This window comes from Periophthalmus magnuspinnatus, chromosome 4 (assembly GCF_009829125.3).
Source record: "Periophthalmus magnuspinnatus isolate fPerMag1 chromosome 4, fPerMag1.2.pri, whole genome shotgun sequence".
Taxonomy (NCBI): domain Eukaryota; kingdom Metazoa; phylum Chordata; class Actinopteri; order Gobiiformes; family Gobiidae; genus Periophthalmus; species Periophthalmus magnuspinnatus.
Window position 1 is genome coordinate 14709354 of NC_047129.1, and position 22580 is coordinate 14731933.

General features: G+C 40.9%; 1 protein-coding gene across 8 annotated transcripts in view; it reads left to right on the forward strand.

The window, feature by feature from the left end:
• The window catches only part of LOC117393984 (ephrin type-B receptor 3-like), a 58218-nt gene that overhangs the window by 20709 nt on the left and 14929 nt on the right, over positions 1–22580 (forward strand). For all 8 annotated transcript variants that reach the window (XM_033991966.2, XM_055221088.1, XM_033991970.2 and 5 more), the window contains exons 2-6: positions 8203–8267; positions 11833–12505; positions 17781–17936; positions 18946–19281; positions 22417–22541. In XM_033991966.2, coding sequence (XP_033847857.1) covers positions 8203–8267; positions 11833–12505; positions 17781–17936; positions 18946–19281; positions 22417–22541 — 1355 coding nt within the window. The remainder of the gene's footprint in view (positions 1–8202; positions 8268–11832; positions 12506–17780; positions 17937–18945; positions 19282–22416; positions 22542–22580) is intronic.

Below are 22580 nucleotides of genomic sequence, written 5' to 3' on the forward strand. Positions count from 1 at the left end.
TTCCATAAGCAGGAGCGTGGCACAACGGTGAACCTGAATCTCTATAGCGTGTTTGCATTTTTCAGTCGCAGTTGGCTGAGTCATTTATGGAGAAATCTGATGTTGGCATCTCAGCATCTCACGCATATACACACGGACGGGTATTTTGATGTATTCACACAACACTTTTTATTTTTTTCAGATTTAGAAATACATCAGAATGAATAATGACTTGAAGAATACAAAGATGCATGGGGTTTTCCTGGATAGCTTAGAATGTCATGCACGCTTCATTTATAGCAAAACGTTGAGGCAATACTTTCCATTGTGAGAAATAAACAGGCTGCAGGAATCTGGTCCAGAGCCCAATCTTGGTGGTTTTTAAAACGCCTACAGAGCTGACCATAATCAAGAACATTTGTTATCTTCAATGAGGAAATTGTAAATCTATTCAAAAATGATTATAACTCTGTAGTGATGGATGTGAGGCTAGCTCAAATGTTTAAACAATTGAAGTGGAAGTAGATGGTCCACAATAATTTATGCAGAAATCTCTGAGCATCTTAAATGACTGAAGTTGGTGCTTGGACTGGTGCCGTCATGATGCTTAATTTTAAACTAAATCAAACTTGATTTTGATTTTAAGAAATAGGCTGGAAACCCAATACCAATTTTGATACCACAATGATAATGAAAAATGCTTTACTGACTGTAATTTTCAACATAAAAAATACTGCTTTCCTTATGTTATCATGTGGTTTTACAGCAGTTCTAATAAAGCTCAAGATTATTCTATAACTGTTGACAAAGGGTTACATTTTTTTTTAGCAGTGATAGTTAAATAGTATCCAGTTTCAGTCCTAGTATTGATTTATATTTGATGAACTATAACAGGCAGATTGAAACATATTTGAAGTGAAGGGCCACGGACTGTTGGTCACTACCTCGAGTTTTTCAGAATGATGCAGTTTACAGTTCTGACAGAGCCATTGTACCTTTAACGAGAACTGAAACACAGTACAATAAGACGTTATTGAGGTTATAGAGATAGTATTACTTAAATCCTGTAAAACATACTGCCTATTATCATTTGGGCCAATTCAGCTGGAGGCTTGAGGGCCAACAAAATTTTATCTAAGGACCGCATTTGGCCCACACGCCATAGTTTGGACGCCACTGATATATACTTTAAGTACAACTATAGGAGTAAACTTACCATCATGTAGTCAAGTAAGGCTGGGGTTTGCGGAGTGTTATTGTGCATTTATTGAAGAGCAGAGGATGGATGTAACCAGTGTAAGTAAAAAGGACAACACACTGTAATGACACGAGAGAATAAGGAATGCGCCTGAAAAAAGAGCTTTTTACATTCCACCTCAGAATGTTGTGTTAAGTGCAGCTCTCACTGTACGGGAACATGGAAAGGTTGTGGGTTCAAAGTTGTAACTCAAGTAATCCACTGGAGTCAAGTTGTCAGAGAGCTTTGGGTTGAACCTGTTGTTAAGGCAATCTCCTTTTATCTGTTATGATTACACCCTAGACTGCAGAAAACAACTACAAGATCTTTAGAAAACTCAGTACTATATGATTTAGAGATGTCATACGCCTACATTTGGGTTTCGCAACAGTTTCCAATGACTGTTAATGAGATATAAGTATGGATTTGTTTGTAAGGAAAAAATAAATTGAATAGGTTGCGTCTTTGAACATTATCCCTTTTCTTTGTCACAGAGAAAAATAATTGCATGATCAGCTGTAGAATGAAGACCTGTACTATTATTAAATGGCTGTACCTGTTTTTTTTTTCTTTAGTTGCATGCCAGTGTTTGTTAGCATGCAACTAAAGAAAAAGCATTAGGAAAGTGAAGAATCGCTTTGGACAGCTGCATCCTGTTTGAAGACAGTAAAAATCCGGCACAGTACCTTTAACTGCACAACAGTTATATAACAAAAGTAGTTGCAGCTTTATCTTATTAAAGAGATTTGCTCATGGTCTTTGGGCACATTAAAACCCGGTGCATTCAGAAAGAAAATCAAACCCTCTCCACAGTCACAGAGCAATTAACCAGTTAAACGAGTAATGGCGGACCCCAGTAGTGCATGTGTATGTGACGACTATGTGTTGATCTTTGTGGTCAATAGCAGATGCTCAATGAACTCGGGGGACAATGTAAAGTGAATGCTGAGGCCCGGACCAGGCGAGGAGTAAACCAGAAATCTGATGAATAGACAGAGCTAAATGCGCATATTGACATACACACAAAGGACTGGACATAAAATAGATTTGGCAAAAGATGAATGAACGTACCACAGAGGTCAAAAACAGGACGATAATGCCATAAACAAAGTTAAACAAAGCAGGAGCTCGCTTTCAACCACCTACGTTTGGTCTTATGCGGCAATGACTCACGCTATAGCACGGAAACCCCGTAGTCACCATTTAAGAGCACAAGATGCTGACGCACAAAAATGCACATCTAAACAACACACACAGAGAAGCACACCTGGTTCTACAAGACAGCTGCCCTCCAGGCCTACCTGTGTCAGAGCCCCTGCGCTTTATAATTAGTGGAGTTAGTGAGAGAGGAGGACTGGGAGGAGCAGCGCTACAGAGGGAGGGGTCAGGACAAAGGGGGCTATTCCTTCAACAGGACAGGAACTGAGTTAGACTTTTAAGAGCTTGTAAGTATTTTAAAAGCAAAATGGCCACACAGATATGTTGTATTTAGGTGTGTTTTCAAAGTTTCATGAGTAGTGCTTTTGGGTAATCAGTGGTGGAGGGTAGAAGAGTCGAAACTATGTAAGTAGAAGTCTGTGTAATCCCTCAGTCATCCAGGTATGATCCATTGTAAAAGAAAATACAAAATCTGTCAACTGGACAAAAAGTTTCGATGCTCATCCAAGCCTCTTCTTCATCTTTGGTCAGATTAGTGGTGGACACTGCCTTATATCAAGGCTTATATAAGTAGAGGTTGAGATTAGCTAACAACAAAATAAAAATACAGATTGTAAACAATTCCCGGAGCATTTATATTATGAGTGAAAATGCAAGTCCGAACTGACTAACTATTACAAGAAACCTGTGAATTTCAGAACACGTTTGTAGAGGTCCAATCTACAGGTACAACGAGATATTACTATGATCCAAATACAGCTGCAGCCTTTACTATTAGGTGTGTCCATGCAAATTGTGATTTCGATTAGATTTCGATATACCGGGCTGCCCTCGTGTTCACAGAAGCGTGATTTATTCCAAAAAATATCCTGCTAAATGCAATTAAGTAGTAGCTCATTAACATTAACATTAATTAATATCAGCTTACTAACCATTGTAAATCATTGTTGAGGATCAGCTGCTCCAACAGTCTCAAAAGCCCTACAGTAGCGCAAGAAAATATAGACAATGTGAAAAAACGCACGCCACAGAAATAGTATTTGGCCCTGAGCTATCTCTTGATGAGTAGAAAATAATTGAGGCCAAGGGAGCTGTTGGTGACAAATGCACTGGGCGACGACTTCCTTCATTACACCAACGCAAACTACAATATGGACAAGCAATCAGTCGGTTAGGGCAACGGCAAGACAAGAGAAGGTCCAAAAGGTAGAAAAAGGAGCTCATTTGCTAGCCGCAGCCGTCGTAACCCTGTTAGACGCACTTATTGTTTGACAGGCATTGTGTTTTGAGTGACAGCGAGTGCTACAGCCAGTGCACAAGTGTGTATGTGCCATTGGGGGTGGAGAATTTTGGAGGGGATTGTCAATTGAAGCTTAGGAATTCCACAGAGGAATCACCTTCTTGGCCCGTTCATGTCCCAGCACCCAATTACTCTGGCTGTGTGTCTTGCTAGAGCATAGAAAAGGGGGGGACCTCTCCTAATCATGCCACTCCGGACCCCTACAAAGGCAAAAAGGCTGCACAGGGCATTTGAATTTGAATGGCATCTCTCCTCCCCTGTCCCTCTTCCTCTTTTTTGTCCCTTCAATGACTAAAGCAGGGGCTAACAAAGATAGTCCACAATGCAATCAGGCTAATAGCGCTAATAAGTTGAGCGCCAGGTCCTCAGCTCTCTGTTGACACATTTCACTGTTTCGGTGGCTAAACAGAAGCTCAAGTGTTTGGCAACCCAGATGTATAGAGTTTAATGGAGTGGCCGCCCCATGCCAGGTTGCCATGCGCTTGCTCGTTTAACTATATAGGTGAACCTCAAGCAGAACGATTGCAGATAAACCAGTACAGCGCCTATAGGGTTGTGGAAAGTCGTCATTATGGGTCTTTGGAAGGTATTTGTCATTATTTATTTCGAGGCTGAAAGCAAAATTCTCCTGTCAGTGTGATTCATGTGCAGCAGTTAGCACTAGCATCAGAGACTTACCCTCATAGCGGGTCAATAAGCGGATAGGTATCCATCACAGTGACAACAAGATTTTCTTTGAAAGTTGCTCTTTTGCTCCTGCCTGTGTTTTTTGGGGACTTTGTCGAGACACATCTGATGTTCTGCCTGGGGGTGGTTCGGGTATCTCTACTTGTCATCAGAAAGAGACCTCGCTAACAAAGATGCTTAAAACGTCTGGAAACAAAATCCAAGTAAAATCCCTCAACCGTTTGTCTCCTTTGACCCATATAGCGACCAACAACCTTGAAGTAAAAACATTCGCCTCACTGACTAGTCGGCTTTTTATTTTGCTTTTTAAGTCGTCTGTTTGAACAAAGAAATAGTTTAAGAGGCTTGCAACTCTGCTGTGTACTCATGTGTGTTGGATGCGGCAGTGGGGCCAAATGCTCCAGTCCCCTGTTATTAGGCCTGCCCTATCATTACTGGATTAGATATAGGGCTTGGTCTGAGTGTATGTACGTGCGTGTGTGTGCATTGTGTGTGTGTGCACGGAGGCATGTATTTACTTGCTGAACACATCTTCCCGTATTTCTTTATTATTTTTCCACACGCATAGCTAAACAAATGTCAGCGCCACTTTCCCCCTCCTCGTATTTGTTATGCTAATCCCAAGTGTATGTGACCTCTCTTATAAATAACACTTTACTGAAGCGATTCGCAGGTTATTCAAACAGCGAATTGCTAATTGAATAGTGTTTGCGAGCGGCGGGGAGGCTGAAAAACATTTGTGTCGTTCGCTGCGAGTGACATCCATCATGACGCAGCGGGGAGGCTCAGATATGGAGAAATTGGCAAAGGATGAAAAAAAAAAAAATAGGGGGGTGGCGGTTGGAAAGAGGTCAGACCTGTGTGACTTCCTTGGAGGAGGATGGTAGTGAGAGAGGATAGAACACTGGGATCAAATGAAGGGAAATGGAAGATTGTGGAAGCGTGCAAGGGGAGCTGGATTAAACAGCTTGGTGCATTTCTGAATCCTCATCCAGTTCTGCCTCGTACATCCTTACGCTTCACTTCCACCCTGTGCTTTTATTCCACACACCAATTTGCATGTTCATGTGCTCAATTTACCCCATTTAGTGAAATACTGAAGAAAGACTTTCAAATTCAAACTAGGCCCGACTATCTCTTAACTTGTTCATCAGGTTCCTGCTCTTTGTTGTATGTGATTAGTAATCCATTAACCTTTTTACAATAACAATGTTTTCTTTTCTCTTTGTCCCTCAGTGATCTATGAGCATTTATATAATTGGGCCTGTTGCCTTGGCACACACACCTGCAGGTGAATGACATTGCTAGGTCAAAAGGACTTTCTAGTGTCTTGATACTCGTAATATTATTGCATTTGGAATCTTTTTTACTTCCTGAATGCCTTGAGGACAAAGTGCTTGGTTACTTTGCCTTGATACTTGGTCTTGTAGGTTGGCAGTAGTTGTCAAGTGAGAAAAACTGCAGTACATAGTAGAAACAGCTTTAAGTAGTAGCACCTGCAGTGGAAAAAGACAGCGTAATGTCGCAAATATTACCAGCAGTAGTAGAAGGTAGCTTGTTTTGCACATGTTTTCTTTTGCGCTATGGTGTTCACCGCACGCACAAATAAACAAGCTTAACCAGCGTCTAGCACACACCAGTATGCACACCAACACACAGGGCGACAAAGGGGAGCGGTCCGGGTTAGGTTCAGGTCAGCCTCTGCTTTGCTCTGCCTCATTGACTCGGGATCTACGCTCCACTTTGGACGACAATACACGGCTTAAGCACCAGTGCATGTTCACACTTTCTCTCCCCAATGACGATGCATCCAGAAGGGAGAGGGGCGTCCACGGTACTGCTGCCCCATGCACTTCTCTGGTCCAACCTCGACACAGGTGCTGGCTGATTCTGTGTGTGCTTTCAGGCAGTCATTGTTGTTACTGTGCAAGGTCAGACGTAATGACAAGCCGGCAGTACATAGAGTCTAGTCATAATAATAAACAGCACGCCGGTGGAGGTGTATCATTTTCACCCCTCTGGCTTATGCTTATGCCTATGTCTGGCAGTAACAGGTCCCAAATCACACTTGCAGCACAAATCAGGGGAGGTCCCATCGCTAACATGCACTGACACAATTTCAGAGATGAAAACGGTAGTTGTGTTTGCCGGCGTGTAAAATATAGCTCCAAAGCAAAAGGGTGATTGCTAACTATTTCTGTCTGAATGGGAGTTGAATAAGTAGCGGAGATGGCCTGACGTTGAGATTGACCCTTGTTAAAGCAGCTTGCTGTACATTTTACTGTGTAGATTCACTTATAACACGTTTTACTCTGATGTGAGCGTTTGATGTAAACAGCAACTCAAGTTCAACAGTATTTTTTACCGTAAAACAAGCTGAAGTTTTTATTCCTTTCTTAAACCACAATGCTACCTGGGAAATAACAGTAATTGAATAGAATGACAGTGTTTACAGTAATCTAATATAAACTGTTGGTTGTCAGCTGGAATGAGACATCTTTACTTTTGGGCATAATGTTCCTGACTAACCTATTACATAAACCAAAGTCTCAAATACAGAATAGAGATTGCTGCTAAGACAATTTTTCTGGGGATAGCAGTAGAATTGTTGGCGGAAAAGGCTGGGAGCAGAATTTGACCCTTGCTACTGCAACATGCTATTCACTTAAGCCTCGAGAGCCACTCCCAAAAGACACTTCTCATTGTGTTATTGTGTGAACTGGCTGTGTGAAGTTTCCAGACCATTTTTCCCCGAGGCGTACAAGCCACAGCAGCATTTGAAATCTCGTCGTGTGTAGTCGTGTTTTTTTTCACAACAAAGAAACAGTACAATCTTGAAACATTTTTTTTCAGATTTTTGTCATGTCACTGCAAAGGTAAATGAGAATTCCCAACTCTGCTGAAATCTTCCGGTTGTCCTACAATTAATGTTGGAAAGTTTTGCGTTATTTATGAAACAGGCATATTAGCTATACTATTCAATCCAGTTCTGCTACATTTTTTTTTGTCAAATTTGCACGAAGGCATTCAGCTGAACAGAAAAGAAAGAATTGTACTGAACGCTAATGTACCATGCTAATCTCATTAAACCAAATAAGGGATAAAAACAGTACACTCCTGTTTTCTGTCTGTCTGAGCCTATAGTCCCGCTTTTTCGGCATCTTTTGCTGTCTTGTACTACAGAACAGCAGTCGAGATCATAACGGTGGCTACTTGCTGTGCCTTGAGCGGCAGGTAGCTAAAGACTCTACATTTATAGTGTTCCTTGACTTCTTTTCAGAGAAGTAATTTTTCGCAAAGAGGACAGATAGTGACAAAAATGACCCTTTTCTTGGTGTTTTTTGTATGTGTGAAGGAGGTTAAACGTAACGGCTATGTGTGGTGTCAAAGTTAAGCCGCTGTCAACCTTTGCAAGAGCCGAGAGCTTCCCTTTTGTACCAACTAACTTTATTACCCCGTTTCCATTCAAGCCTTTTGTTGGGTTGTATATCTTGTTGAGTTTTACAACCTGTAGCACACCACCACATGTGCGTGTGTATGTGCCATTTCGAGTGCGTACACAAGTGCTAGTGGGAACCTTTCCACAGTATGACTTGCCTTGGTTTCCTAAAAAAAAAAACAGGTCTAATTGCGATTCCAATAAACGCTCACAATAAACCCTCTGGTATCTAGGCTGTCTATAACAAAAGGACATGATGAAATCTACTGTCATAAACGCACATCAAAGCAAGAATGTTGTTTATGAGTCTTTTATGGTGTCTGAGGTTGTAAAATTATCAAAAGTTGTATTGATCCTGTCTGCTGCTTTGTTCCTGACAGTTGTTTCGTTTTCTTCCAACAGAAACGCTTATGGACACAAAATGGGCTACGACGGAATTAGCATGGACGGCGCATCCAGAAACAGGGGTAAGTTTTGTCCATATTTCAAATCTAAACGTAAAACGCATCAACATATCATTTTGAATAACCTGATTGCCTATTACTATTCATCAAGATGCGCTTTTTAAGTCTGAAAAAGATCCCTGCCAATTTGATTTCACCGACCCACCCCAACACAGATGTTACCTTTCGTCTTGCTCACTTAAGACACAAAAATCCTCATGAACGAACCATTTGGACACTAAAATATATCTCTATGTTGACCTTTCGCGTAGGCAGGCATCCAAATCTACCACACACAAAGTACCAGTGACAGGTCCGCATTGCGTTCCCATGTGGTTCCTACAAAGGGTTCCATAGAGTGGCATTAAAGTGCCTCCACCCTCCTAGACCATACTTCAAATGTAGCAGGCGCTCCTCCTCTTCGCTTTTGTCTGCGCCTTCTGACTTGGACCTTGTTTTTTTGAAAGATGGCGCTCCATTTTTCCTCCATTGTTTTTACCTCATTGCCCTCACTCCAGATCCCACCCCAGCTGTTCCGAGTCACCCAACCTTCTTATTCGGCCTTTGCTTAAATTCAGAGTAACTAAGCGCTAATGAAGCCAGCCACACCAGACACCAGAGGAGCGAACAATCAGAGGTGCAGCCCTCCTTCGCATCATCCTTTCATAGCCTCCTAACCCGTCCCTCCTCCTATCTGTCCATCTTCGGGCTAGTTTAAGCTGCCATTCAACTATGATCCCACCAGCCCCATGAAGACAAACCCCTCCTTGCGTCTGTCAGCCAAAGTAGCAACAGATGCTCCTTTTGAAGACTTGTGCATACAGTGGAGCACGGCGCACACTCCACATTTCCCATTCGCAAAGACAGGCAGTTGGTCTTGTTTATTCATTGCGGTTGAATGTGCAACAGTCAGTGCTTAAGCTTCTTTTTGTAGACTAGATTTTCAGTGTATTTATGCAGATGCACAAAACTTATCAATGGGTCCTATGAACTCTCCGCCAGTCCTGAGTTTAAATGAATAAACATATCACTCTAAAATATTTGCCAAATCAATATAAATTACTTGGAGACCTCACTAGAGAGTCAAATGCAACCAGTATCTACATCCATAACTGTATAAGCGTAAGGATCAGAACTGAGATGGGAAAAAAAGAGACCTTTTGGCTGTTTTCTTCACAAAAATAGAATATATTTCAAGGACAAGCAAAATTGGATACTTTGGTGCCACAAATGCAACTTAATAATCCAGTAACAAATGTTTATACTCACATCGCCACCTGCTTTTAATGTTTTAAAAGGACTTATGTACTTATTTGGTTTCTGTTTGTATTTTTTCTGTATTGAACAGGGAGTCCATGAAAAAGAGAGTCTTAAGCGCTTTCATTGGGTTTTCCCTGTACAAAGAAAGATAAATAAATACATAAATAACTTTTCTGGAGTCCAATGAGGTTTCTTAAAGGTCTGCCCGTAAACCAGGAAGTAATTCTTGTGCACTGTTGGCATGCTAGTCGTTATCATGATGGCAAAACTCTGCAGTTGTAAAAAGTGCGTATAAAGTCGTTGCGGTGAATAATTAGCACGTTAGGAATGTCTCAGGAAAGTGAAGAATAACTTTGGACCGCCGCAAACCGTTTAAAATGAACTCTGAGCTCTGTTTTTCACGTTTTCAAGACAGTAACAGTGAGTGCCTTTAAAGACTGAAATTTAAAAAGCTATTAGAAGTATTAATTCTAAATTTAAACCAGCTGACAACTGTGAAACACAAGCTAAAATACACAAACAGCAATTTTCAGGTAGTATTAAAGCCATCTGCGTCTCTGCGTCTCTGCTTCGGCGTATCCAAACGACCAAACACATCATGACATGTCAATTTGTTACAGTCATTTTATTTCCATACTTAATGCTCCACATCTGGATTGTGCATTACTTCAACGTACAGTACACAGGGAATCACACCTCATCCATGTATCAACTACGGATGCTTGGATGCTACCGCTCAAAGTACGCAGGCGATATCGAGTAAACTGCAAATCACATGTAATGATCTTGGCTGCTAAAATCAATGCCTTGAAACTTGACCTTTTTCACATGACCTGCTTAATTCATTGAGGATTCACAAGTAGATGGTCGCTCGTGCACGCCTTGCTAGGTCTCGGAGTCATCCCGTACACAACAGTAGCGGTACGTTCTGCATATATTCATAGCTGTATTGCTCTTATGCAGCGGGTGATTTATGAGTCCAAACTAAATAGCAATTGACACTTTATGCTTTTAGCCATCTCATTGACCCGGCTGGAGATTATTGATTCCCTATGGTTGCTTCTTCCTCCTTCTCTCAGGCTCTTGTCGGGCCATCCCTTCCTCTCTCTCTCTCCCTTGTGTCCTCCAGGGTCTTGGATGAATGGCCTTGTCTCTGCCACATCCATATCGCTGGCCTAATTAAGATGCCCACAGCTCACAGCAAAACAACGATCAGTGTTTTTCTCTGCGACTAAACGTCTTGTAAGGCAAAGTTTTATCCCCTATAGAACAACTGCAGACATTTTATTCAGTTTGATTGGTTAAACTTTTAAAATATAGTATTTTTATGAGGTTAGATGTAGAAGGAAGTTACAGTCACGACGCGTAGTCCCAGTGGATAGAACTGGACAGTGTATTGAATTATCACTATCATTGTTGTTTACAAGTTATATTATATTATATTTCCCCATTTCTCTTAGATTACTAAAATATCTACTATGGTTACTATGGATATCCAAACTCAGTCGCTTTAAGGTTAGGATGGACATCTGGATGCAAAACCAAAAATAAATGTCCAAAATGGAATATTTGGCGGACCTTAAAAACAATATCTCAGGTATTATGCATCAGTGCGTCACATTAAAACAAAAACGTTCTCTGTGTCTCACTAAATGATTTAATCACATTTGCTATTCAAGACTGAAAAATGCATTACAGTTTGCCGAACCTTTTACATTCTACTTTGCAGACGCTCGTTTACCCCTGTTAGTAATCATTGCCTGGGAAATATATCGCATTTTGTCTTAGTGAGGCATCCCCAGAGTCTGTAGCAGCGTTTTAGAGAAGCAAAGTCATGTAAAGACAGAAAACATGAAGGTTAACTGGAGCCTTTCGTCCCATCATTAAAGCACGTTGTGATCAGTGCTCTGTAGATCATGTGTAATTGGTTGTGAAGGAATGTAGCTGCTAATTTCACACAGATATGGGGTAAACATGTTATGATAAGATGGTGACGCTTACTGTAATGGTGATGAATTCCCTGGCATCAATTCTAATTTTTCACCATAATAACCCAAGATGAAAGGCGTGTCCCGGCATAAGAGGGGGAATGAGTTTTGATATTACTTAAAAAGAGAAAGAAGAAAGACATTCCTTGGCTGTTGTTGCCCCGGGTCACAACCTCTGTCATGTTACTTAACATTCTTCTATTATGTAATGCTCATACAATTTGAGCATGAGATGTATCACAGATAAACACAAGCCTTTTGGTTACAGACATATATTGCTTTGGAAATGTTTTCTTGTGCATGTCAGAATAGGTTACTGATTGTGGTTATTTTCTTCGCAGTGGGAAGAGGTCAGCGGCTACGACGATGCCATGAACCCCATCCGGACATACCAAGTGTGTAATGTACGTGAGCTCAACCAGAATAACTGGCTGCGGAGTGACTTCATCCCACGGAAGGATGTGCTGCGTGTGTATGTGGAGATGAAGTTCACTGTGCGTGACTGTAACAGCATTCCCAACATCCCTGGCTCCTGCAAAGAGACCTTCAACCTCTTTTATTATGAATCCGACTCAGATTCTGCCACTGCCACCAGCCCCTTTTGGATGGAAAACCCTTATGTCAAAGTGGACACGATAGCTCCAGATGAGAGCTTTAAAATGCTTGAATCTGGTCGCGTGAACACTAAAGTCCGAAGTTTTGGACCGTTATCTAAAGCTGGCTTCTACTTGGCCTTCCAGGATCTTGGGGCTTGCATGTCCCTGATCTCTGTTAGGGTGTTTTACAAAAAGTGCTCCACCACTATTGCCAACTTTGCTGTTTTTCCGGAGACAGCGACAGGAGCCGAGGCCACTTCTCTGGTGATTGCTCCTGGTACTTGTGTTCCTAATGCCTTGGAGGTGTCGGTGCCACTCAAGCTCTACTGCAACGGAGACGGAGAATGGATGGTTCCAGTCGGAGCATGCACTTGCTCAGCTGGATTTGAACCAGCCATGAAGGAAACACAGTGTCAAGGTGAGTTTTACACACCAAATATCAGTGACATTTTGACATTGCAAAAATACGTCATATGCTAAACCCTCTATATATATATATTTTCTGTAGGAATAGGTTAAATTGTCTAGTAAAAAGGCAGCTTCATTTCCAAAAATAGAATCAACGCTCCATCAATATGAATCCTTATAATCCTAACAAAATAATGAGTCAACTAATTAAATAAAATGTAACAAAAATTGGTCAACCGATTAATTGACTGAACGACTGAAGGACTACAGCCCTACATGGAATAAAAACAATATGCCGTGAATGTGTTTTAAGGCTTTTTGCCCCATCAATAATGTATCAAGTTACAGCTAAGGAAGTGGCATTTGCATTTTGCGTGGACTTGACTGCGTGGAGAATTACAATGAGTAGTAAGTCATACTGAAGGACACTTGATCTGCCCTGTAATAGGATGCATGCAAATTGTAAAAGCGATCTATTGTTTCAAATCCTCCATCGATGGGTAATAGTGGTAAACTCGGGTTCCTTCATCATCACAAACCGTTTAGTCGCCTTGTTTCATTGACACACTAATCCGTAGAACACACGCTAAGATAATGGGCGACCCTGGCTAGCTCTTCTCGCTCCTCTGACCCTACTTTGCGCGTGGCAGCTGGTGCAGGTAAATAAATGGAAATGAAAATACGAGCTGGTTTGTGTTTATGAGAACCGCTGCTGGGAGGGAGCGTGATGGTTTCAGGTTGGATGGGGAAAACATGATGGGTTCACGGAGGTTGAAGGCAAGGTGAATTTAAACAGCGAGGTCTGGGCTTAAACGGAGAGCGGTGACAGCGAGGGGGTGGGGGCAGAGTGCGGGGTCAGGGGGGCGTAAAATTAGGCTCGGGGTGCAGATGGAACCAAGACAGGAGACGGAGGGAGAGAGATGGGTGGAAATATTGATCGCCCGAATGGATTGCACTGTGGGATGTATGAAATTTGAAAAACAAATTAATGTCAGAGATATCAATATTTACCAGTAGCATTGCAGTTCAAATATATATTGTGGTCAAAATATGCTTAGTTCCCTAACCCTAACAACACAGATTAATTGTGATTTTGATTAGATTTTTATTTTTATGTTTTTATAATCTATGACACCCGTGGATTTTTATGCTATAATTTGCACATTTGGGGTAAACGTCATCACAATGAGGCGTCCAGGTGTAACTGTCGGCCCCTCTTATGAATAACGAATAGCAAATTAAAAAAAAAAAGGGTACCAAAATGACTACATGACAATGCCGAATCCTACGTGTATCACCGATTAAGAAAATAAAACTAAAGTAAGTACAGAGCGGTGGGCGGCGGCAGTGAAAACGGGTCGATCAGCAATACGGCGTCTTAAAATTAACCGATTAAAGATCACTCAAACATGCACGAATCACTCCAAATACAACTTCGAGAGGGTAAATGAGAAAGGGAAACAACTATAACATGGTTAGAAGCTCTGAAAAGTCGATTTTGCATAATAGGTCTGCTTTAAAGCTGCATAGAAATAATTGCTTCACTTGTTGACTAATCGCATTCTAGTCGCTAATTAGCTTGAAATAACTACCTAAACAAATGAATGAAATTAAATCATTAATCACTAGTTGCTACAATTAGCCATTAGTCATTTTTTGTCATTATTCTGAACACAGATTGGTTTAAGTAGGGCTTACAGGTCAAACAGCAGGTGGACGCACGCTGAGAGCAGGTTGTGTGTTTTGGTGAAAAGAGCACAGGTCCACAGCACACACGGTTGAAAAGTCATTGGTTTTGTTGTGACAGCTCAAGGTGAAAGCCCTGGTGACCGCCGCCTGATAAAACCCACTCTAATCAGGCCTCCACTGCAACCACATAAGATAAATCCTCAGAGTTCTTCTAGTAGCAGACAATTGACAATGGTTAATGGAGCTATAAGGATGTAACATAATGCAAATCTCACAGTACGATATCATCACGAGATTAATTCAACGGAATGATATTTATTGCTAACAGAATTGAAGAAATGCTACTTTTTCTTTATAAAAAAAATCTTGATGAGACTGGTGCTATATTACTGTGACACTCCAAAGAATTAAGATAGAAAAAGTTCTTTACAACAGTTATTTCTTCATACTCTGCACTGAAATGGAGCGAAAGTTCATCATCAGGTCTAAGTACGTAGTTCTCCATTTACACAAAGAAGCTTATTCGATATATTGTGACATCCCACGATATTGTGAGACTTTTGTCGATACGATATGGTAAATAGTGTCACATACTTACTTAATAACAGCTGAATCAACTAAAACTAATCATTGGGCAAAGTGGGATACATTCAGTTGACCTGCGCTTAGTACAAGTAACACAGTTATCTTTATTTTACTCCTGTTTGTCCTTGTTTCACGTTCTCTCCCATCTTCACCATTCCTCTCCCATCCGCTCCCTTATGTCTCAAGGCTGTTGCTCTCATTAACACGCCACCACAGTTACAGTAAGGATTCCTGCATTAATATTAATTGTTCAGTCTGTTTTTTTCCCCCTACTTCTTACCCGTCGCTGCGGCACATTTTTCGCCCCAATATTCTTTACTTTTCTCCATGCTCCATACTTTTCCAATTTGAGCATACATTCTAATCAGTTCCTTAAGCTCTATGTTCTGCTTGAGAGGATAAGACACAGGGGAGTGGGTACGAAGGGGGGCTGGATTAGCATTTTCGGTTCCCCCACCTTTTCCACCTCTTCCTCCCACAACTGTAGGCTCTTGTTTTCCTTTTTGCCCTCTCCATTTTTGGTGGTTTCTCTTTGGGGAAAAGAATGAAAGCAGTAAAATGACCCGACCCTGTAAGAAGCAATAATGTAATGAGCCATAATGTTAGACCTGCAAATAACACACAGAAATACTTCAATGGAAACATATTTTTGCATAGTCTGCTAGAAAAAATATATGTTTTTTGGATATATCAGATTATAATTAGGGGTAGGCAAAAATATAATAATAATAATTTAGTTTAGCAGTTTGGTGGAAATGTGATCAGATGTGCCTGTGTATGTGTTGGGTGGTTTGAAAACTCTGTAAAACTAACCCCAAACGTGCGGAAATATTAACTCTACTTTGAAAGGTTATAATACAGTTTTCTGTGTTTTAATATTTTTTACACTTTTTGCAGGTTTTTCATGTAGGTGATGATATAATTATGTTGAAAGTACTGCCAGATCTAATTGTCATTATCAAAAACTTGCAAATTTTGCTAGAATATTTAATATCCTTTTCTAAATAGAAGTGATTGATTGGCTGTGGTGGAGCGTAGCAAAGTAAAAGTAGTAAATTTACTGTACTTAAATATAAGTTTTAGGTATCTATACATTACTTATTAGTCAGTTTTAAAGTGTACTTCTTACTTTCTGCTCCACTACTAGATGTACAAAAAAAAAAAAAAAGTACAAATAAAACCAGCTAGAAAAAAAATGATTGATTCAATTGTTTCATAACCACAAATTTCACTACTACTTTACAAGACCTCAAAATATTCAAGAAATACTTTTACTTTTTATTCTTTAGTGCATTTTTTAATGGGTACTTAAATATTTTTACTCATGTAGCTTTTTTCATGTTTTAATTTTTTGCTCCTGCATCTGTACTTTTACTTACGTACCAAAATTGAGTACTTCTTCCCCCACTGTTGATTGGCACTCCACTGAAATAAACTGCTTCTGTTTAGTCTCAGTTTCTTCAGTGTCTTCCATTAAGGCTGCATGTAAAAAATGAGTTTATAGTTTACTGTGGTGACATGAACTCAAATGAACCCGTACATCTCAGTGGCAGAGAGGGGCGATTCTCCCACCTGTTGAAAACCAGAGGATTTCTTATCTGTTTATAAAGCGTCCTTCCTGTTAGCCAGTGGTGTGGATGGTTCTGATTAATGGAACCAGAGCAAACAGTCTCAGCGCTAATGTACACGTCGCTGTCAACCTCGGCGCTAGTGCTAATATTGAACTTAAAAAAATGAGAAAGCAGCAGAAGCAAGAAGCCGTCTGTTGTGGGTTTGACCTCCAACCTGTTTTAACCAGAGAGTATATATCACTCAGGAGGACAAACATGGCGAAATGTGCCAGTAGGTCAACAAATCACGAGTAGCCTGTGAAAGTTTTCCCTGGACACTTTGTTCTTTTACCGCCGTGTTTTTTATGAAGTGTCACGGTTTGCTCGCAATCTGCAACTTATCATAAAAGCTATAAAAACAATGCATCACCAACAGTATCAGGGAAAAGAATGTAACAGACCTATGCACACTCAGGATCTATCTGTGTTAAGATTAAAATCACTGTTTACACTAGAGGACTGTAGTCGTTTGGCCGATTAGTCAATTAATCGGCCAATTGAGTCTCAGTCGGCCTTACACTTTCTTAGTCTATAAATATTTTTGTTAGGATTATATGGATTTATATGGATAACAGTAGAAAGGAGAAAGCATGGAGTGAGTGAGTTGTAGTTTTGGGAGTGTCTTTTCTCTCACAAAGATACTATTTACTATACTACATTGCTGTACACATTAGTTTATGATCCTAAAATCTTTGAGAGATTTTGTCAGTATCATGCCACGCCCCCTTTTAGTCAAGAATGACTTCAATCGACTGCAGCCCTAGTTTATACCTTGTTTAGGACCTACATTCACGGGTCATGAATTGGACATCAATTGCGTCTTTTATGTACATACAAATATATGTATTTGTTCTCTTTTCCATGAATACTTGTGCAGTACATGATTGGCAGGCTGTATGTGTATGTGCACATTTATCATTACTGGACCCCGATGAAAGCTCCAGCCACAGTCGCGCCTCCATAGGCTGTGCTGATGATGTGGGCTGACACTGGTTTCACATGAGCATTGGTTTATGCAAACAGCGACAGGCTGCTTTAAAGCTCTTTACTTGTGCACACAGCGCTCAGGCCATTAGTGAGGAGCCGTGAGAGAACAGGGAGCATGTGGAGATGGAAAAACACATCATTTGCATGTGCACATAGTTACTAGTTGTAGGCATAAGTTTTCAGTATAAAAATGACCCATAGGCTCTACATTATGGTTAAGAATGATTATGTTTTCCAGAAGGTATTGGTGTATGAATACACAAAAGTGACGTGAATGTTCACCTCTGCCAAGGCACTGTTTCAATCTTACAGTGCGAGGATATGATTATTTTTATTGTTTAGTGATTTCGTTTGAGTCTGAATGCTACTGTGGAGTTGGCTTATATAAATGATATCTTTGTTGTCTTTCTCTAGCCTGCAGCCCTGGAACCTTCAAGTCCAAACAAGGAGATGGCTTCTGTCTTCCGTGCCCTGCCAACAGTCGCGCCACATCAGGGGCAGCCAGCATTTGCTCCTGTCGGAACGGCTTCTACCGCTCTGACACAGACTCACCTGAGTCTGCCTGCACCAGTAAGTAACCATTCAAGTGTTTAAGTGAGCTAATCAATACTAAAACTAGTAGGGAAAGTAGATATTTATTTGAACTAGTATTGATACTGAAAACAATCACATCAATTTCTGTTAGTGACTAGACCGTGGAGCTCACTACATTACAACAGATATCTGCAGTTTAGCTGTATTAATTCTAGCTGCACCTCATCCATATGAAATACTATTGTTCTATAGAATGTTGTGGTGTCATTGGAAACCCAGCAACAAATCTGGATGTTCCCTGACTCATGTTATATGCTCTTCATGTATATCACAACCACATGGTAATATTAAAGCATCATGACACTATATTCTGTTCGCTTCTGCTTCCATAATGATGTCCTCTAACTACTCAGCCTGTGTCAACACTGGCTGCTGTAAAAATTAACTCCTACTGTAAACTGTATCCGCCCAGACTTCCCTCTTTGAGTTGTAGCGGCTATAGCTTTTTATCAGCCTACAGGGGTTTGTTCCCACCACGCTGCAGAGATAGCAAACAAATCTGCCAGCTTTCCCAGCCTTATCCTTACAACCTTATCAACCTATACCCCTTCTCCCCAACCGCCAGAAAGCCTATCTCCTGTTAATTCAACCATCTTTTCTGCAGAACAATTTTGGGCCATGCTACTTTTACTTTTCACAATTGCAGAAATATTGAATCTGTGAGTAGAGGTTTTTTCAGTATCTGGAAGAGTCAGGTTATCCCACTGTGCTGCAAGAGATAAGGCAGTTTTAATTGGATAAGACTTACCAGAGCTCTGCTGGTATTTTGTCACTTTGCGCACACAATGCTATTCAACATTGAACTCATCTGGCACGCTGAAAAGTGAAGGCATAAAAGATGTATTAGTGAGAGATTTCTTGTATTATGTTGATAGCTGTTCACTGAATTCGCAGATAATCAAATGCAAACTCGTACTGTTATTATCCCATATTTATTTTCACCTACAGCACCAGGCAATTACATTCAATCTTACTTCCATTCCAGCTGTTCCATCCCAGCCCCGCAGTGTCATCTCCAGCGTCAACGAAACCTCCCTGGTGTTGGAATGGAGCGAGCCTCGTGATATGGGCGGACGCGAAGACATTTTCTACAACATCATCTGTAAGAAATGCCTTCCAGAGAGGGGCATGTGCACCCGCTGTGATGACAACGTGGACATCGCTCCTCGCCATCTGGGACTCACCCAACGCCGCGTAACCGTCCGAAACCTCCAAGCCCACACCCAGTACAGCTTTGAGATCCAGGCCGTGAACGGAGTGTCCAACAAGAGTCCCTACACCCCGCAGTTCTCCGCAGTTAACATCACCACAAATCAGGCCGGTAAGAATCTGCTACAAAACAAGATACAAGATCGAGGGCACTCTATGTAATTCTTAGATGCAGTGATTGTTGTTTAGAGTGTGTGGGAGTGTGGTATATTTTTCATTGAACATGGATCAGGAAAAATCTTCTGAATGAGCTCAGAAGGGGGCCTTTTTTCGCTCGCCTACACTTCGCCTCTGTATTAACACAATACTGCAAATAGCAATAGTTACCCAAGCTTTGCATATTGGAAGCCTCCTGGAGCTGCCCACTTACAGCAACCCACCAGCTACTGTGGTAACGAGCCTATTCAAGATAAAATGCAATTCAAGTGTTGTGTTGTGCTTGCCCAACAAAAATATATCACTAAAAGTCGTTTTCAGTGTTTCGAGTATTTCAGACGTTTAAAATGGAAGTACGGAGGTTTACAAATTATATTAACCACACGGTGTTCTCATTAGAATAGTGTGGATTTGATGCTAGCAGTAGAAGTAAAAAGACATTAATCAACAACTTAAACTAGCTTTGTAACATTAGAGAAAGACGTTTTTTTTATTATTATATGGGGATGCATGTTAATCACAAGCCTTCAAGTATAAATGAAAATAAAAGAGGCATTATTCTGAAACTAAAACCACGAAGCACTTATCAGTCACAGTTATCATTTTTATGAGCGGAAAGTACAGTAGCACAATGCAAATATTTGTAATAAATGAAAACGATCGTCTTTGTGAAACGTAAGCTGCAGGCCTCGTATGATGCCATTTAGGCCCATAAAGTATGCAGTGATGTTTACCCTACTTTAAAATAAACGCTTTGTTCTTTTGAGGTGCTGTCCCAGGTTTCTAACACTGTGATGGATGTGTTTAGTCACTAAGTTAAATTTGCTCTTGGGCCTGCCCCACACACACCCGGGATTATCTTGTGCACCAACCCCCATCTTTTCTGTTGTCTCCTCTTGGGCCGGTCCGCCTCACCTTTACCCTCTCTGTCCTCTGCCTTTTTCAAACGCCTTCTGTTGGAACTATAGACCGACACTGGACAGAGTGAGGGGCTACAGGCTTTTGTGTTTCAGATCAGGTTTGGCTGTGGGCTGACAACAAGAGTGGTATATGGCACTTATTCTCAAGCATTAGAGTATGGATCGCTATGTATAGACACTTTTTAGTTGAGTTAAAATAATCTAAAATAATCTAAGGGCTGTAAAAGTATAATGGGGACCCCTCTTTAGCTCTAATTTTAGTAATAGTTTTGATCTGTTTTAAAATTCCTGATTGAGACTGGGCACAGGCTTGTAACTTTCATCACTTGCATGATTTCATAGGAATACAAAGTTAAAACCAGACTTTGGAACATTCTCCATGGAGATACAAGTTTTAGGCCATACTGTGGTTTATTATAGCCAGGAACAAAATTTCCATGGAGACAAGCAGTCTGCTGACAATAAGGACACATGTTTTTCAGTGCAATTAAAAATATCCAAAAATAAACTTTGACTTTAGACTATTTTTGGCTAAAAAGTTACACTGTGGGGCTTTACGTCTTGCCTTAGACCTTGATTTGGTGGGTAACTCTTTTAGTCATGGTTGTATTTTGCATAGTCCTGTTCTAAACTGTATTACTATATAACTTTATCCTTTGTATTAGCCATGATAGTTAGGCTTTACGCTCATTTTAGCCAATTAAAACTGAAAAAGCAATATTTTTCTGAGGTGGCACTTGCTGTGAAAAACTGAAGAATTACTTTCAGAGGTCAGTGCAAAACTAGCAGTGGGAGGAAGGGGCCAAGAGAGCATCAGCTGTGATCAGATTATCCCTGTGATTGTAGTCCACAGACCATCTCCGACATGCAAACTCACCTTTTAAGAAGCAAAATAAATACAACGGGGGTGATAAGCTTCAAGGCCCACCTACCACAGTTAACACAAGTTCTTGTCCCAACGGAGGACCCCCCTAATCCCGTGGCTCGGGTAACCAGGGGATTTACCCAGGAAGCATTGTCTAGTGGAGGAGAATGAGGGGCACAGAGAAGTGAAGGCAGAGACATAGAGGGACGCCTAGCCACAAACTTAAGCAGCGAGGAGGCAGAGAAAGGAAACGCAAAGGGAGGATCAAAAGAACTGAAAAAGTGGGGATTAAAAAGCCTTTAACAAAACTAGTGAGAGTAGGAGAGGAGAGGGGGAGTGGGGAAAGAGGGGGCTGGAGGAGATGGAAGCCTTGAGGAAAGAGCTGACTTTGAAAGGAATGAGACAGTTAATATCGTACCACTGGACAGTTATAGTTAAAAAATGGACCCCATGCTGTGAACAAATGCGACTTCAAACCAGTACAATTTAAATTTTTACGTTTATATCTAATACTACTACTCACTGTCCTACCACTTCTGCCGCTACCACTTTCTTTACGGCTTTATACTACGCTATCTATCTATACTACGGCTGTTACTTTTAAGGTCAGGTCTCAAAAGTAATGTTCTTCTAAAATGTAACACTGTTTAAATAAAATATATTATCTTTAGGAACCTTATTAAGTTGTTAAAATTTTAAAAATATCTTCTTTCCGCCAGTGCTGCGTCGAGTTTACCCGTAGAGCAGCTAGACTAGTGCGCAAATCTTAAAATCTCTGCTCGACAAAACTGGCACAAGTCTATGTAATGAAAAGGTGGATCATGTTGAATTGTTTGCCCACAGATTACAGGCTCCTGTATTATAAGTTAAATAAACACGGTATTCCCACAAATGCATACAGCTCCTACTTTTCCTCCATAGTGGTTGTACTAATTCCTATAGTACTTCTTATGCCATAACAACAGTACAAAATTGAACCTCTCTACTTGTCTATGTGTGTGGCGTCGCCTGCAGCTGGTATAGTATAAAACTCAATGTACCGAAGATTGTTTATCACTTTTGCCGTTCTTTCTGATGTCGCCGGAGAATTACACGTCCCTCTAGCCTCCCCAAGGACTCCGGGAGGGGACAGTCTGCGCATTAGTGGGGAGTGGTGGTGCATACTAACTACCGGACATACTTCCTTTCAAAGTCTTTTTCAAAAACTGGATTTGGGCTTGTATGCATATAGACAATGGCTATAGAATATGAATAGACACGGCATGGGAAATACATCTAACCCAATGTTGTGTTTTGTCCCGTGCAGCGCCTTCCGCAGTACCCACAGTTCACCTGATGGCGGCCACGGCGAGCACCATGAGTTTGTCCTGGTTGCCCCCGGAGAAGCCCAACGGAATAATTCTCGACTATGAGATTAAGTACCATGAAAAGGTAAGCTGCAGTGTTGGTTAATTTGATCTAGTTCATTTA